The sequence below is a fragment of the Pygoscelis adeliae genome, unplaced genomic scaffold, assembly GCF_000699105.1.
Source record: "Pygoscelis adeliae isolate BGI_AS28 unplaced genomic scaffold, ASM69910v1 Scaffold458, whole genome shotgun sequence".
Lineage (NCBI taxonomy): Eukaryota > Metazoa > Chordata > Aves > Sphenisciformes > Spheniscidae > Pygoscelis > Pygoscelis adeliae.
Genome location: NW_008825352.1, coordinates 489,040 through 505,939, shown reverse-complemented (window position 1 = coordinate 505,939; position 16,900 = coordinate 489,040). Strand labels below are relative to the sequence as shown.

The following is a 16,900-nucleotide window of genomic DNA, read 5'->3' as shown; positions in this document are numbered from 1 at the left end:
TAAAATGTTTTACATGATGTTTTTTGACAAGAGTTTAGAACCTAATCAGCGAACACGTTGCTGTTTTTGTCACTTGAGCTTTTTATCTTTCAAATGCAGTACATGTGGCCTAAAATCTTTACAGCTCTTGAAACCCAGTGGGAGTAGTTACTTACCTCTGCAAAATACTAAAAAAATCCAAAGTTCAGCTTAAAGTAATTTTGAAATTACTTTCTTTGGAAGGCTGTTTTCGAATTTGTGGAAGACTTTGGGTTTGTCATCTTCAGCAGCAAGGCTTAGTTACTCGTAGTGATCTGCTTCAGGTTAGTAGAGAGTGTTTTTGTCAAACCTGACTGCTGGTTACATATTGGCCCTCTCTATTTTGTGATTTTTGGAGTCTTGCCTAAAATTTTATCCTAGTTATGTTTTAATAACCCAACAGAATTCTGTTGTTGAAAAGAATCTACTGAAATAGATGCCGAATGTTTTGCTGATGGCCTGTTGATTTCCTTAGGAAGTGTTGAGGCTATGTAACACTGCAGATTTCAGTAAACGTTTTCTACCTTTTAAAAAATCAGCCGCGTTGCACAGTATTAAATGGTAATCTTTTAAGAGCTCCCAGGTCCTGTGTCTGATAGCTTAATCAATTACTGTATCATAGGAACTGTAGTTGAATTTTGTCAGCTAATTGAAGGGGTTTTTTTGGTAAACCCTTTCTGTCTGAAGCCTGGATTTTTTGAACCTGTAAGGTGGCGGGTTTGCCCCATGGACTGAAAGCTCCTTGAATTGTTGAGGCCGGTGTAGGGAGATTCATTCCCACTAAGAATATATGCATCTAAAAATAAAGTCTGCTTTGCATAGCGTTCATAGCTTTCTTAATCAGTGCTGTAGAAATTGAATTTTAGCCTTGCATTGAATGACCAGAGAGGTACCTGTGCACTTCTGCTCTCCGGGCAGGGCTCTCTTAATTACTCTGATTTTTATATACTACTGTAAGTTAGGTTGCACCATTTGAAAGTGAGGTGCTGTTAGTCTGGTGCTTGTGAGAGCTGCCGGGTTTTTTCTGTGCGTCAGGATACATACTGTGCAAGCCATATATTGAGAACACAAATAGGAAGCTGCTTCCTTCAGCTATTGTGTTCTGTCCTTGAGTCGCGGTGTCTGCTCAGGCTCTTGTTCTGCTTCCTTGAAAGGGAAGATCCCATTTTGACTCCAGCTTGGGTTCTCTGGTGGCACTGCCAGATTTTACAGTTAGAAAGTGGCAAAGCTTGTTGTGCTTCCACGCAATTAAAGCATATTGAGATGGTAGTCCCTGCTTTTCTTGGGAGAAAACAGTGACGCTAATAAGGGGGGGTGGGATGGTCCGTGTCAGTGCTCTGCAGGGTGTTGTGTGGCAGCAGGGAGGATCAGGTTTATGACTGAGCCCAACTCGAGTTCCAGTACCTAAAAGCTTGATTTTCGGGTGGAGTCGGTGTGATTGCTGTGCTGTTTGTATTGGTCTGAGGAACAATACCCGGAGAAATATGGGTTTTCTTCCTAGATGCCTGCAAGGCAAACTCTGAAACTTCTGTTATTGCCTTAAAAACGACCGAGTTGGAGTTTCGGTTTCCTGTTCTTGAGTCCTGAGTTCAACCAGCCCTTGAGTTCTTCAGGCTGGTTGCTGAAATCTGGGGCTCTGATAGGGACTGAATTCCCCTTGCTAGCTGCTTGCGGTGGCTTTTGGAGGTGTGAGTACTGTGGCATGGTGGTCTGTCTGCTTGATTTTTAACAAATGTTTCTCAGAAGATTTATGTTGGTCCTGTAAGTTACACCTTGCCAGTAAGAACGTCTTGGAAAGCGTGTACTTGCCATGCCCAGTGACACTTTCTGGATTATTCTGAAAGAGAACTAGAGTTATTGAAAGAAAAAAAACAGGTACTGTGCTACTGAGAAATCTTGATAACTTTTGTGCCCATCCCCCTTCCTACAAAGCTGTTTCACAGTCGGTGGGCTTTTAAACCTGTAAATAAAGGTAATGAATTATAGCTTGTCAGATGTACAAAAAAGAAAAATCGGAAGTTTTCTGTAATTCTTCTTGCTGCAGTTTTGAACATGCTCTGAAATTCTTTCGTAGCACAACTGCCTTGTCATTGAAGAATGTTTCCAATATTACTGCTTGAAAATTTCTTTTTCACGAGATGTAAGGGGGGGGAGTTGTGTAAGTAAGATCTTATATAGCTTCTAGGAGTACGCAGGGTTTTCTAGGGCATGATGAAAGTCTGGAAGTCGGTTGATGATTTGACTTTCCTTACGAAGAGTTTACCCACGTTTTTATTTAATGTAAGAAACTTTTCCCAAAGAGCAGAATGACCTTCATCCCCTGTGATAGGATTTGTTGCTCCTGATGCTTTGGGTGTCTGTGGAGGACGAAGAGGAGAGTAAGTTTCCCCCCAGATGTTGCATGTAAACTTGCTAGTCCTTCTGAGAGGTGTCCTGCTGCCTCCACTGCTGAGGCTATCACCTGTGTGGATTCTTTCCTGTATGGTGGGAGAAAATCTTTTAAAGAGTAGGCAGATGTTAAATAAGCTGTAGTTCTAAGTGTAAGCGAGTGAAAACCTTTGTATAAAGGGAGAGGGGGGAGGATTTTTCTAGTTCTACGCAGCACAGCCTTTTCAGCTTGCCTCCGTACGGTCCCTGTTTAATTCTTGCAGAAGGATGGCCAGCGTGTCGAGCTGTGCTGCTGCAGGGGTTGCTTTCTGAACTGATTTGCCCTGAGTGTTACACGTGCCAAGTTAACACATCACCTGTGCGATCCATCTCAATGATGAGGCAGAAATCCTGTACTGGTGGTTTTGGCCATATAGCCAAGACAGTAAAGCAATAGTTTTTATTCTGAAAAAGGCATCTTCAGACTCTTGGCACGAAGCCTAGTGACCTTTGTGTTTTGATCAAGTAGAGCTTCAAAACAGTGACTCTCCAGCTTGATTCCACCTCTGATAAATTACAGCGCTGCTTCTCGGAGCAGCTTACGGCTTCCTTTGAGACTCCTCAGGCTGTTGGTTATGCAGGACTTGCTTTGGGATGCAATTTTATCACATTGGCAATCTGTAATTTAACAGACGAGATGTCAAGTGCCAAGTTTTGTGTTGTCATAGAAATTTATTAAGCTGGCAAGCTCTGCTGTTGTAGCTCACTGGAAAGCTGTTTCAGTATAAGCCAAATGTTAGGGTTAGTTTATTGCAGTTCTTTGTGTGTGTTGCTCATTCACAATTGCTTGTTTTGGTGTATACGGTTGAGTGCAGTACTACTTTGATGGTAGTGAGGCAAAATATTGCAGAGATGGTTAAAAAGGACATTTTTTTCCTATAAACTTGTGATTGATGCTTTGAATGATTCTGACCTCTGTTGCTGTGTGGTATCTAATTCATTATGCATCTCGTTTTCTTCTTTCTCACAGTGCTGAAAGGGTAGTCATTCTTCTGAGCTGTTTGCTAGCTCTTTCAGACTGGCAAAATGCAGAAATGAATAAATGTGGTCGGGTAGTGTGAAAACAACTAAGCTTGTGTGGTGAAGACTTAATAGTACTTCTTTTCCCTTGTGGACATAGTTATGTCAAATGGTTTATGAAAGTTAAACTATCAAACATGTCTGTATTATCAATTTCTTTGTTAAACCTTATTTTTCTTGTTTGCCAAGCTAGCTTGTAAGCAAAAATATTAAAAAAAAAAGCTCTGAGGCACAACGCTGAATTCTTCTAGGATTTATCTTTCTACCTTGTAGTGTTCTGGTGGAAGTAGAAAATACAGAGGAACCACTAACTGCTTTTAACACCATATAAATAGCTTAAAGATTTCTTTTTTAATTTAAAAAAAACCAACCCAACCTAAAAAACTTATTTTAAATTGACTGGTTCCATGGCAAGATAACAGCAGTGCCTGAAACATAGCTGTGAAGTTGCTACAGAACTTAAATCTAATGCAATATTGTCTTTCAGGTGCCATGTTTCAGAACAGAGGAAGACAACTGAGAAAGAAGAGCTGAAGAAAGTAACACAGAACCAGATACAGGCTAATTGGGGGAAAAAAAATTAACCTGTCTCTGAGGTGACTAAAGGGGAATAATGGTGATTTTGCGCCGGGCTCGGCCGCCTGCTTCCGCCCCAACCAGCAATGAATCTTGACTCGCTCTCGCTGGCCTTGTCTCAAATCAGCTACCTGGTGGACAATTTAACCAAGAAAAACTACCGAGCCAGCCAGCAGGAAATACAGCATGTAAGTAAACTAATGATGTTACAAAAGAAATTTTGGATAGAAAAAACGGGAGTGTCGAACGGAGTTTCTCTTCCGTTTGAATTGTACTCTGCAGTGCTCTCGTGTGCATTACCATGTACTGTTTTCTGCGGTGTTGAGAATCGCAGCTCGTATCTCTGATGCTCCTGTTGGTTTCATCTGTCAGGTCATGGGATATGGCAGCTCAGAGCTGAGACCAATATTAACTTTGTAGTTGAATATTGGGATTAACTGCTGCTCCTAGAGTGTGGTATGCAAAGCTTTCCTAACTCCTTCAGGTTAAATCTTTCAACTTTTGGACATTCCATAGGACGTCGTTAGTTGGGAGAGGGAGGAGAACATATATATTTACTGTTCAGAGTTGTTGTGCTGAAGGCATGAGTACATACTTACTTATATCTGAATGCTTTCACTTACCTTGGATGGAAGTTTTTTTTGCTCCTCTTCTGATGAAGTACGGCTTGGTGGTGAAGCCAGGCTGACTTTCTTGGCCCTGGGTTTTCAGAAGGCAGGCAGAGTAACTGTAGATTGAAACCCAAATATCTAAGACTTGGGCAAGAATTCTGGTTTAACTGACCATTTTAAAAATAGCTCTGACTAGCAGGATGGGCTGAAAAGCATTATCTGCAGAGGAGTGCTTAGGAGGAAGTGAATGTTACTGAGCCAGTTTTAGAAACTGGTTTAGTTCAGTTCCCAGCAGACAGCTGGGCCAGTTAATTTTTTTTTTTCTTACACTAGTGCAGTCCTGCAGTGATTTCAATCAGATTAGGAGGCCAGAGGGCTTAAGCACAGTGACTTTCTGGTAACAGCTGACTTCTTTAAAAGTGCATTCATGACTTACCTTGAGGTGAGAGGGGGTGATTTCAGCAGTATTCACTGCTTAAAATGATCTCGTAAGCTGTGGAGATGGAATACATCTCTTGTAACTTCTGTAAAGTTTCCATGTTTTTGCAAGTTCAGTACTTGCAGGGGGCTCATCTGAGATCATGCTGTCCTTTCCATCAGTATTGGTTTCAACAGATGATTTTTGCAGCAAGGTGTGACTGAGGCATGACTTGCAGATGTGTCATGAACACTTAAGTAAAGGATGATAAACATTTCTTTGATTTGGGAGAAGATATGGTTGATCTGCCATTCAGATGGAATATAGATCTCTAAAACGGGGACAGATAGTTCCTTATCCTTCACGGCAGGCCTCTTAGACTCACTGTATTGAGAGACTGGAAACTGGTCTGTGGAAATGGCTGTTTTGTCAATGTTTGGTTATAAGACAGATCTAGGATTTCAGGACTAAATTCCTAAAATCTCCATGATCCCCCGTCTTTTTTTCTTTTTTAAACTTCCTGGTATTACTTTACTTTTGTGGTTGCTAGTACAATTTTTCCTTAGATAGTTGAAGAGTTTATATGTGCATGCTCTAACTCTTTGTCTCACAGTACACTGCTTGGTGTAAGTTTTTGGCATAATGCACTCAGTTTTACAAAGCTTATATCTAAGCATACAGAGTACGTGGGAAAACCATACTTGGAGTTGTTCTTGTCACAACTGACCAAAATAACCCTTGCATGTAAATATATCAGTCACAAGCATAAGAGTGGCAAAGTGTGAGGAACTAATTTCTTCTTAAACATGCTTTCAGTAGTCATTTAACATAGGTGATGCTTTAAGACTGCTTTAAAAAACAGAATGTATGTATGTTAAAAAAAAACCTTTCATGCATTTGTCAGAGAGAGAAATTCTAAAGAAGGGCTTCCTCTGAAATGAGTTTTTGTGGTCTCCTTTTCCTGAATTAGTGGTAAAGAGAGCCTGGTTGGAGAGGAGGGAAGGGCTTTGCGGACAGATTCATCTAGGAAAGCAAAACTTTCTGGATCTAGGAAAGCAGAGTTATTTTGGGTCTAACCCTGTGTTTGCCTAAGCAAAATCCAACTTATCTCTGTATGATAAATCCAAATATGGGTGGGTCAAACTTCATCCTGAATCACAGACTGGTTGAGGTTGGAAGGGACCTCTGGAGGTCATCTGCTCCAACCTCCTGCTCAAATGGGGTCACCTAGAGCTGGTTACCCAGGAATATGTCCAGACAGCTTTCGAGTCCCTCCATGGATGGAGACTCCACAGCCTCTCTGGGCAGCCTGTGCCAGTGCTTGGTCACCCTCATGATAAAAAAAAAAAGTCAGTCTTTACAGATTATTTTATGATTGGGTACACTGTCTTGTAAATGTATATGAAGGTTGCCAATACAAAGGTTTCTTTCAGCTCTTTCTACAGGAAAACTAGCAATTCTCATTTGCTGTTTCCAGGAAAAGCTTTTATGGGAATGTAGTTAAGAGTTGAAAGATGCTGCGCTGAACTTCTAGCCTTTTCTTCCCCTCCTCCCCAGATGTTAAATTTTCAAATTATTAACCTTGTGATGTTACCTTTATGCAAGGAAGCAATCTAATTCTGATGCAGAGAGGTTGTGTTGATGGCTTTAGTATGTACAGTTTTCTTCTGTATCCATCTGCTTTGATGAATTCATCTTGGTCATGGCACCAGGTAGCTCCCTAGGAGTTTGGTCTAGCTTCATGCCAGTCTTGTTACCACATCTAAATCTACGTATTTAATTGGGATTGCCTAAGTGAGTTGCCTGTTTTCTGAAGCCTGAGCTAACTAGCAGAACTTGCTGTCAGTTCAGTTTTGCTGCCTTTTGCACCAATCTGAGCATCTTGCTACCTAATCATGGGGGATGGCTGCCTTCGAAGACAACAGTGTTCAGTCAACATAGCTGAAGTGGGCTATTTACTCTGGACTGACATCTCATGAGCATGTATATTCTAGCCTCTGGTCAAGAAGCAGAGCTATATCCAACTCAGATGTTTCTTTCCAGCAGAACAAAACTTGGCAGCCACTGGAATAAGCAGGCTGTGAGGGAAAGGCAAGCATAGTGTCAGATAGTGGTAGAAAAATTGAGGTGAGAACAATCAGAAACAGCAGAGCCAGAGTGGGGACAGCCTAAAGCAGTGCTGTTTGTCTTTTTGCACAAAGAAACTACGGGCAAACAAGGATATTCATGACATGGTGAAAGAGTGGGCTTGGTGGAGGGAGTCAGAGCATAGGCAGAGCTGCTGGTTTGTACTGGCACATGTTGTGTCTGTCCTGCAGCTAGAAAGTGGGAAGGCTGGATTTGATGTTAGCTGCTACTATTTGGACAAAAGAAGCAAGCTACTGGTGATGAAGTGACTTGAAATTTCTGCCAGTATGAATTTTATTAAAAACAAGTAATGCTGTCCAGTTAGATGAGGTTTGAAGAAATGAATGAACACTGAAACAACCTGAAGGTACTTCAAACAACAAGCTGATGAGCTGATCTATAGCCAGGAGTTAAACTTAAGGCCAATGATGGGGGATGCTAACAAAAATGTTAGTGTTAAGATTTAGTAATGAGTGATAGTGGTTGCAAATTAACAAATGCAGATCACCTATTTATGACTGAGGTATAGAATTCAGTTGAATGAGCTCTAATGATGGGGGAAAGACTTGGTATAAGGTCTCAGCTGCAGGTGTTCAGCATGTGGTATTTGATTTTTAAAGCTTGCTAATGAGCAAGTTCAAGATGAACATTTTTCTTTAGATGGCAGGAAATGCTTCCTGTATAGTATTCCCTTATGTCTTAAAAGACCACGGAGTGATGGCAGCCGAGTCAGTCATGACCAGGAGACAACGTAGAAGCTGCCTGCAAGATCAGTGAAGACGCTGTGTGGTGGCTTATCTCTGGGATAAATTCCTGCTATGCAGGCATAGTACAGAGGTGCATGCTGTCCCAAGGCCGTACTCTTGTAAGAGTTAGGCACTGTAGCTGTAGGAAGAAATGGGGAAAAATGAGGCCATGACACTGTGTGGATTCTGGGCTTCTTTGGTGGCAGAGAAGCTTGAAATCATCCTCTAGGTGACTTGAAAACCCCTTTTCACTTAGCTTTTTAAGAATACTACCCATGAAATGATGACTTCTGTGTCAATGACTTGTGTCTAGATTCTTTCTTTATCTCTTAGTTTATACTTTTCATTTGCAAATAGGGTTAATGACTTGGTTTCTAGGTTACTGATTAAAAAGGAACATCCTTAGCAGTTTTATTAAAACTGTAGATGACTTAATTACTAGAAGTACTGCTGTATCTACAGTACTAGACCCAGATCTTGCTCTGTAATGACTGTTTGCTACCAAGTTGTTTTTGGATTTTTTTTCCAGATTGTGAATAGGCACGGTCCCGAGGCAGACAGGCATTTACTACGCTGTCTATTCTCGCACGTGGATTTCAGTGGCGATGGTAAAAGCAGTGGCAAAGATTTCCATCAGGTAAAGTTTGCACTGAGGCATCTGCTTATTAGTTTTGGTTGTTACAAATGTGCAATAGGATTTGATCACAAAGCAATAGGATTTGATTTAAGCACAAAAGCAGGTTAGAGGTAGTAGCTTCAAGCAAACTTCTTTTCTGGTGTATGGTCTTTTAATTGCAAGTACCTTTTGCCAGTCCTCGAGTCAGAAGACAACAAATTGTTGATACCTGACTCTTACAATCCCTTGATCTGGAAAAACTGATAACTGCGGTACAATTGCTCTTTCTGCTATGTGCAGTGCTCTATTCTGAAAACCTTTCTTCGCCTTTTAAAACTTTGTCCAAATCCACTAACTGGCACTTCTTGTGCTGGCTATGTCTGTTCTCAGGAGTGTTTTCATCCTTAAGCAAGGAATCCTTTGCCACAGACTTTAGCTTATAAACAGGAATCAGATACTCTTAGGTCGTCTATTGCAATGCGTGAGGATGCTCACTGAAAATGAAACATTGCACACATGATGGAGAATGTTTGATCACTTTCTCAGTCTTAAAAGAAAAACCAAGCTAAACTTGAAGAAAACTTGAATGAAAAGAAACTAGTTAATGAGAATTTGAGCACTTACAAGACTTAAGCACCTTATCTTTGTTTAGTTTTACTGCACACAGTGAACAGTAGTAGTTTTGTTTTGTTGTCCTGTTACAAAACAATGAGTGTTGAAGTTATCTTCTTTTCAGACTCAATTTCTGATCCAGGAGTGTGCGTCGCTGATTACAAAACCAAACTTTATCTCGACGCTGTCCTACGCCATTGACAATCCGTTGCACTATCAGAAGGTTTGTATGCTTCTTGAAGGGGATCCCCATGTCGGAAACTGCAGTGAATTGGTTCTGTAGGAAACCAGCTGGTTTTCCCTTGTGTTTTTCCTGGTGGTTTTTTTTATGGCTAAGAGTAGTTGTACTAGAGTCTTCAAAAATTGAGCTTGCCCAGAAGTTGGTGGTTTTTTGGTTAAACTGAGCGAGTTATTCAATCACTCAGAATGACTGCAAACTAATTTTAAAGCTTAATCTAACGTTAGTACTTTATGGCTTGTTTGTGGCAGCCAGAATGAAAAGAAATCATCAGTGCTCCTGTTCCTTTCAGTATGAAAGCCATGATGGGGGTTTAATAGTGAAAGAGTGGGATATGTGGAAGAGACTTTTAGTCTAGCTGTATCCAAAAATAGTTCCAAAGATGCTTTGTTTATCCATATAAGCTTTGTGGTAACCTACAGCAGAATAGTTACTAATATTCCAGACCTGCAAGAGGATTCTAGATAGCCTGCCACGTTACAAATGAGACTAATCATATAACAGCTTCCATATAACTCTTCTTACCTCTTTCAGAGTCTAAAGCCTTCACCCCATTTATTTGCCCAATTGAGTAAAGTCATCAAATTAAGTAAAGTACAAGAGGTAGGTGAACATTTATTTCAGAAATATTTTAATGTTTTTTGACTAAGCTTGTTTGAAAGGATGATGTCCCCTTACTATGATGTTTGTTCTTGTTTGTAGGTGATTTTTGGTCTCGCTTTACTGAACTCTTTCAGCTCAGATCTACGAGGTTTTGGTAAGTGAAGCTTCCAAAGTACTGCAGCAGGGACACCTTTTTTCTTTTTAAGCAGTGGGCTTTCTAGATGGATAGATGAGTGTCTGCGTGACCTGAGTAATGCAAGACCTTGCAATCAGTAGCACTATTGAAGTCTAACACCATTTTGAGAGGGGCAATAGATAGCACAGTCATCTTGTCTTATATGAAGTTGGAGGTCCTTTCCATTAATGACTTGCTAGATAATGAATCAAATTGAGGTACTGTAATATCTTACCTTTTAGTTGTTCATTAATATTTGAGTTCTGAGGTATGGATTATGAGACTTCTATTTAAATCTGAACTGTTGTGGCTTGTGGTAAACAAACTCAGATTAAGAGAATGGTAGCTAGCTAAAAAGAGTCTTCATATTAAAAAGAACTTTCAGGTTTTGACTGTAGCTTCTTTTGTTTTCAAAAGCTGCCCAGTTTATCAAACAGAAACTCCCAGATCTTTTGCGCTCTTACATTGACGCGGACGTCAGTGGAAATCAAGAAGGTGGCTTCCAAGATATTGCAATAGAGGTCCTGCACCTTCTCCTATCCCATCTCCTTTTTGGGCAGAAGGGAGCCTTTGGGGTAGGACAGGAACAGATTGACGCTTTCCTCAAAACATTACGTAGAGGTAAGTGTGGTGGTGTTCCGGAAGCCTGACTAAATGCAAACTTGGAATGAATTTTTGTAACTTACTGTCAGTGCAGACTGCTGCTGAAATGGTGGGGAGCTTGGTGAGGTAGAACTCAGTAAAATTTTCATAACTCTAAACTGACAAAAATACCACTGTTCTGGCATCGGGCCATAATGTACTGTTTATCTTTCAAAGAGCAGTAATGTGATCTCATGTTTGGGTTTTTTGAAATGTTGTGATAAATAAGCATAAAGCAGGGGGTATTCAAGACTGTGCTTGCTGGCTTGTGTGGGATTGTGTTTGTGGATTTAACTAAAGCAACTCGGTTTACTGTAGTTGAAAAACTTGAACTCCTTACAGCGTAAGGAACATACATTACCATTTCAAATAGGTGGATTTTAAGCAGTGGGTTGTTTATATTGGGTGCAGATCTGTGAGGAAGCCCTAGCACAGTGAGGGAAGTGGCTTTGAATAAAACTCTAGTTCATTTCCTGGAACCTACCGTAGTCCTTGTGGTGGCAGGGGATGTTATCGATAGGCTGTGAACTGGTAGTCCCTTTCTGAAACAGTGTTTGCTGTAAATCCATCAGAATAAGGAGGATTTGGACTCTAACTGAATTTAACTCAGCCCACTCCTTAGTTCTGCACAGACCTAGAGGAAGGCACCCTTTATACAAGAGCAAAATATTTGTTCTATTTGTTTAAGTGTAACTTCTTAGTTCATACTTACTTTGATGGAGATAAATGTATAAGCCTCTGCAATTCCTCTCACTTCGCTTTGGGAAATTGGGAACTCTTCTCTGAAGGGTATGGAGGCATTATGCATCATCTTGAAGGTAGTGCTGTCTCAGGAAGGCCCACCCATAAGGTGTCTTTGCTGCTTTCCACTGTGAGCAAAACTCCCACCCACACATCTGATCCTCTCGTTACTGTGTCTCTCTTAAACTTTGCTTCCCTGGAAGGAATAACGGAGTATTCTCTCTTTCCATGCCCAAGTGCCCGGTTTAGATTTGCTAGACTTCTTAGACTCGATAGCAGCTCCTTTGTTTCCTAATACTTCCTGATTTGGAGGAGAGGCTTTTGCTCTGCTGCTGTATTGTTTCCTGCTCTGTGCTTTTTTTGGATGACTGCTGTTAGTGACAGTCTAGTTCTAAACTTACCACCAGCGCAGCTGCTAGCCCTTCGGGCAGCTGCAGTGAACCTGTATGAACCTAGTCTATTCTACATTCTTGTTCTCTAGGAATATCCAAGTGCCAGTAGAGAACTGGGAGGTGGGATGGAGGAATGCTGCGCGAGTGGCCTCTTGATTTCTGCAGCTGCAGGGAAACTCTAGCACAGCAGTCAAGTTATTTTGAGTGGTCACTTGCATGCAACTGGTATTCTGGGTTTTTCGACACTTTTTTTTTGTTACTCTTGCCTTTAGATTTTCCCCAGGAGCGTTGCCCTGTGGTGCTTGCACCACTTCTATACCCTGAAAAACGGGACATTCTAATGGACAGGATCCTGCCTGATTCTGGAGGGATAGCCAAAACCATGATGGAGAGTTCTCTGGCAGATTTCATGCAAGAAGTTGGCTATGGCTTTTGTACAAGGTTTGTAGGAAAATGTAATTTTCAAGCATCTTGGGTGGTGGTGGTTTTCTCTCTTTGTTTCTTGAGGCAAAAGGTAAAGAACACTTAAAGTACTAAAATAACTAGAACCTCATTAAGTATTATGAGGTCATCTGTTTTGATTCCTGTTTTATATTTTGCTTTCTTCTAATATGTATAGCATGTCTGAGACTGTGTAGGATTTTGTGATGGTAAGAAGTGCTAGGTGAAGGTATTCAAATTCCTTGTGAAGATTTTATAAGAATTTGATCATCACACTAAGTAAAAACAGAGTGGGTAGGTAGGCATAAATGCCAACTAAATCCTACTAGATCTTTGGACGAACTTTGCTCTTGTGACAGACTCCTGTTAGCTCACCGTCCACATGACATAGATTACAGAAGAACTGAAGGTAATAGTCTAATTTCAAGGGAGTTGACCAGCAGCACCTCTCTGTTGGTATTGGGTTTTGATCTGTGTGGTACACAGTGTGATTGAGATATTTGTAGCTGTAGAATCTAATTATGATAGTGAATTGCTAGAGTATCTTGACAGCTGCATCGGTCTTTGCCTGCTTAAGGCTTATTTTGTTAAAAATACAGCTGTCTTAAACTCGCCCTGGGTTTGTGTGCATATTTGTAGACATACATTGCCCACATCTTCAACAGTGTTCCATATTCTCGCTCTCTGCCCCTAGTCAGAAATGTTAGGTGGGCAGCTCTGTTGACTTGACTTGCTGGAGCCGTGTGAAAGGGGCTGTTGTCTGTAGAGCTGTGTGGATTTGCAGGAGTGGTGTGAGCAGGGCTAAAGATCTTCGCTTATAGCACCTGGCACAAGCATTGCATTACGTGGGCTATTTGTTTATATACATGTGTGAACTGGAATAGTTACTAGAAAAGTGGAAGGAGAAGTTAGACTTTAGTCAGAAGCTGTTTATTGAAGACTTAATTTGAATATATTAAAGGCTTATTTCCTGCTGTATATCTGCTGTCTGCACAAATCCAGCTCAATTTTTGAGCACAGTTTTTAAGGATTTAGTATAGTGCTCTAATACTGATAGTGATAACAGGAGCCTGCAAGTGTGTGGCTGGTTTTGAAGGGGGCCTTAGTCTTAGACCTCAGTATGAACCTAACGGTTTTTTAAAGGAAGGTTCACTTAAGAAGCATAAGCAAAGAGAAGTAAATGATTCTGTATTTTCAAAGACAGACTGTTGACTACTTTGGGGAGGTGATCAGATCTCAAAGATATTAACATAAGTTTCTGTTTAAACAGTGAAGTAAGGAAACACAATGTAAATGTGTTGGAAGATACTGAAAATTACTTCCTGTGTTAACATATGCCTGTTAATAAAACAGTTTTTTGATCTATAGTGATGCTGTATAAATCTTGTTGGCCTAACTACGAAGTGTTCACAAAGTGAAACAAAAATTGCAAAAAAGGCCTTCAGTTCTAAAATTTGAATTTAAGCATCTGCTCGTTGTTTGCTCTTTTGGCTCCTTGCAGGTTTTTGCTAGTGGCCTCTGATCAGAACCGCCACGGCTTACATCAGGCTAGAAAACGTACCTTCACACCTTACCTTTTGAACAGTGCACGTCATTTAGAAACGTGCATTCTTGGAGCCTTTGTTTCACTTTTAGCTAGCAGAAAACTTCAGTCTTTGAAGCTCTGTATCACAGGTCAAAACGTGGAAGTGCTTTTAACAGAAAACAGTGCAAAACCTGCCCTGTGCTTTTACTTTGACAGAGCATAGCCTGTGAAACATCTCTCACCGTCACTTAAGTAGACCTAGCTTTGAACTGAATACATGGCACAGTACGTTTCATGGAAATAATTGCGCGGACTTTCTACTGAATTTCTCTTCTTGCTTGCCCTGGAATTTTGTTATGTTGGATCATTTGACTAACATAACTGAAGTTGAGTGGTCGTATTTTACAGTCTGCAGTTAGTTTCTCCCAACAGTCTGTGTGCTGTCCCAACTGTACTCGCAGGTCTTATTTTGGTCTGTCTTACGTTGTGCCACGGTGAAACCTGTATTAAGATCTCTGTTTTGTTGCATCTTAGTGTCGAAGAATGTCGCAACATAATCATGCAGTTCGGTGTTCGGGAAGTCACGGCTGCCCAGGTTGCCAGGGTTTTGGGGATGATGGCTCGAACTCATTCGGGGTTGACGGATGGTATTCCATTACAAGTGAGTGGCCTGCTGGGGCGGGGATTATATGTGTATTAATCAGCAGAAAATGAAGAGTTAAAATGCTAGCCTCTAGTAATTTAAGAATTGCTTTTATTATTCAACGCTTATACTTCTAACTGTTCTGCTGTAAGTGTCTATAATACATTCCTGAATGAAAGATTCTCAGAAGTGTGAAACAGGTTACTGGTCTGACCTTCTGCTTACCTTCATAGTGCAGGGAGTTCTGTAGCTAGTGGCTTTTGAGACTGCTTTATTTTTAACTACTGTCTGATTGAGTGTATTTAACTTGCAGTCTATTTCGGCTCCTGGCAGTGGGATTTGGAGTGATGGGAAAGATAAAAGTGATGGAGCACAAGCCCATACCTGGAATGTGGAGGTCTTAATTGATGTTCTTAAAGAACTGGTAAGTTTTGTGAGCATCTTGGTCTTTTATGTGGAATATCTGAAAGAAGGTCATGTCTCAGTGTGAATATAAAGCTTTTTTAGCTCCTAGCAGCCTGGATGGCTTTGAATTTCATTAATGTAATTGTGCTGCTGTACTTAATGATTGGTGTTTTTTTTTCTTCGTGAACAAGAATATTTTGAGGAATTGTGGGAGATAAAAGCTGCCTGAATGGCTAACTTGGGTGCAACTTGAGATTTATTCCACACTGCTCCACGTACTCCAGCATGTGTTCTCTGAGGGTTTTTTTGTGTTTGCACTTACTTCTGACAGTGGAAAATTTTGTGCATCAGGCACCTTGTTTTGAAAAGCTTCTCACTGTAGGCATTAATGATGAAAATGAAACAAAATATTTTTGTAGCTACTCATTCCAAAACTCTAAATGCTTCTTGTGTACGATGATGCTTCAGAAATAGGAAAGTTTTTCCACCACATCATAAGCGGCAATTTTTGTAATTCACTCAGTGAAATATGACTACCATTTCCTCTGACTACCTTATATTGGGTGATTTTTTTTTTCTGTGGTCCCTCTAATCTGTGCAGGAGTCACTGTTTTGTTTTTCTAAACCTTGGAACATACGACTAGCTTTGTCTTTGGTGCTTGCCTATCTCTGAAATGAGTGGTCTGTGTTCCGCAATGGCGGTAGTTCCCTCCAAGCTCCCTCATCCTTATGGTTTCACACTATTGCTGAAAATCTAATAGGTGCTTTGCAAGTACTTGCAGTGTACATTCTTCAAGAGGAAAAGCAAGTTCTGCTTGGCAGCGGGTCAGACCCTTCTGCCTTTTATTGGAGGGCATATGGAAGCCTACAAAAGGAATGAGTTAGCATGCTAAGAAAGGCGTGTTTGGGTGTTTTTTGGGTTTTCTTTGAAGACTTGTTAATGAAATGTTTGGAAGGATAGGCAGCTACTGCCTGTAGTGCTGGGGGAAGTGCAGTCTCACAGGCTAGTTTCAAACATTAACTTGCATCAATTCTCACAACTATCTAAATCCTGTTCTTTTTAAAACAAAAACCTTGCTTTCAACTAAGTCGGGTGCGTGTTAAGCTGGATAAAATACTGATGAAGAGGGGTTCTTACAAGGCAGTACTGAAGGTTGTAATGTTCAAGGCTGACTACTGTCTTGTTTTTCTGGTTGCAGAACCCTAGCCTGGACTTCAAAGTAGTAACCTATGAATTGGACCATCCGGGATTTCAGATTCGTGACAGCAAGGGCCTGCATATTGTAGTGTTTGGTATCCAGAGAGGGCTGGGCATGGAAGTTTTTCCAGTTAATGCCATATACAGACCGTGGAAGCACGCAGAGGGCCAGGTAGGTTTACCAACGTTTCTGCTGTATCTGTACAACACTTGCAAAGTTCCTGAATTTCTTGAATGGCAAATGTGGATTGGTAATGTGAATTGTTAGGCAAGCCACATTTGAGAACTTGGCCTGTAAGGCATGGGCCTCAGGCATGTTACTGAAGTACAGTGTTAACTGAACAGTGTCTGCATTGTTTGGGAGGAGATGGTCGCTTGCTGTACATGTGTGACAACACCTTTGGTTTTAGCAGAGTTCTGATGTGTAATGCAGCTGAGTGTGGAACTGTTGCTGCATGGCTGTGCTCTGAGGTTTTTACCTGGTTTCACAAAAAGGCTACAGCTTTGTGCAAACAAGTACCCCCTGCCCACCTGTATCTGTCACTTTCAGAAATCCTGGGAGGAGATATGTGAGGTTCAGTCTTGTGTAAAACGCATTGATAGTAAATCTTGGCTCATCTCTACTGCTTTGTTGATTTGCATCGTTCTCAGAAATGTGGCAGTTGATAAAGTGGAAGGAACCTGAAAGCCTAAATATCTAAACCATTTTTGATGTCTATTATTCCA

At 40.9% G+C, this 16,900-nt stretch overlaps 1 protein-coding gene across 1 annotated transcript in view; it reads left to right on the top strand.

Annotated features, from left to right (window-relative positions):
* The first annotated feature begins 3,944 nt into the window (after positions 1-3,944).
* Positions 3,945-16,900, top strand: part of CNOT1 (CCR4-NOT transcription complex, subunit 1) — a 53,908-nt gene continuing 40,952 nt past the window's right edge. The window contains 10 exon segments of the mRNA XM_009330364.1: positions 3,945-4,229; positions 8,473-8,580; positions 9,296-9,394; positions 9,944-10,012; positions 10,112-10,166; positions 10,605-10,808; positions 12,235-12,403; positions 14,463-14,589; positions 14,885-14,995; positions 16,176-16,346. Coding sequence (XP_009328639.1) covers positions 4,128-4,229; positions 8,473-8,580; positions 9,296-9,394; positions 9,944-10,012; positions 10,112-10,166; positions 10,605-10,808; positions 12,235-12,403; positions 14,463-14,589; positions 14,885-14,995; positions 16,176-16,346 — 1,215 coding nt within the window. The 5' untranslated portion in view covers positions 3,945-4,127.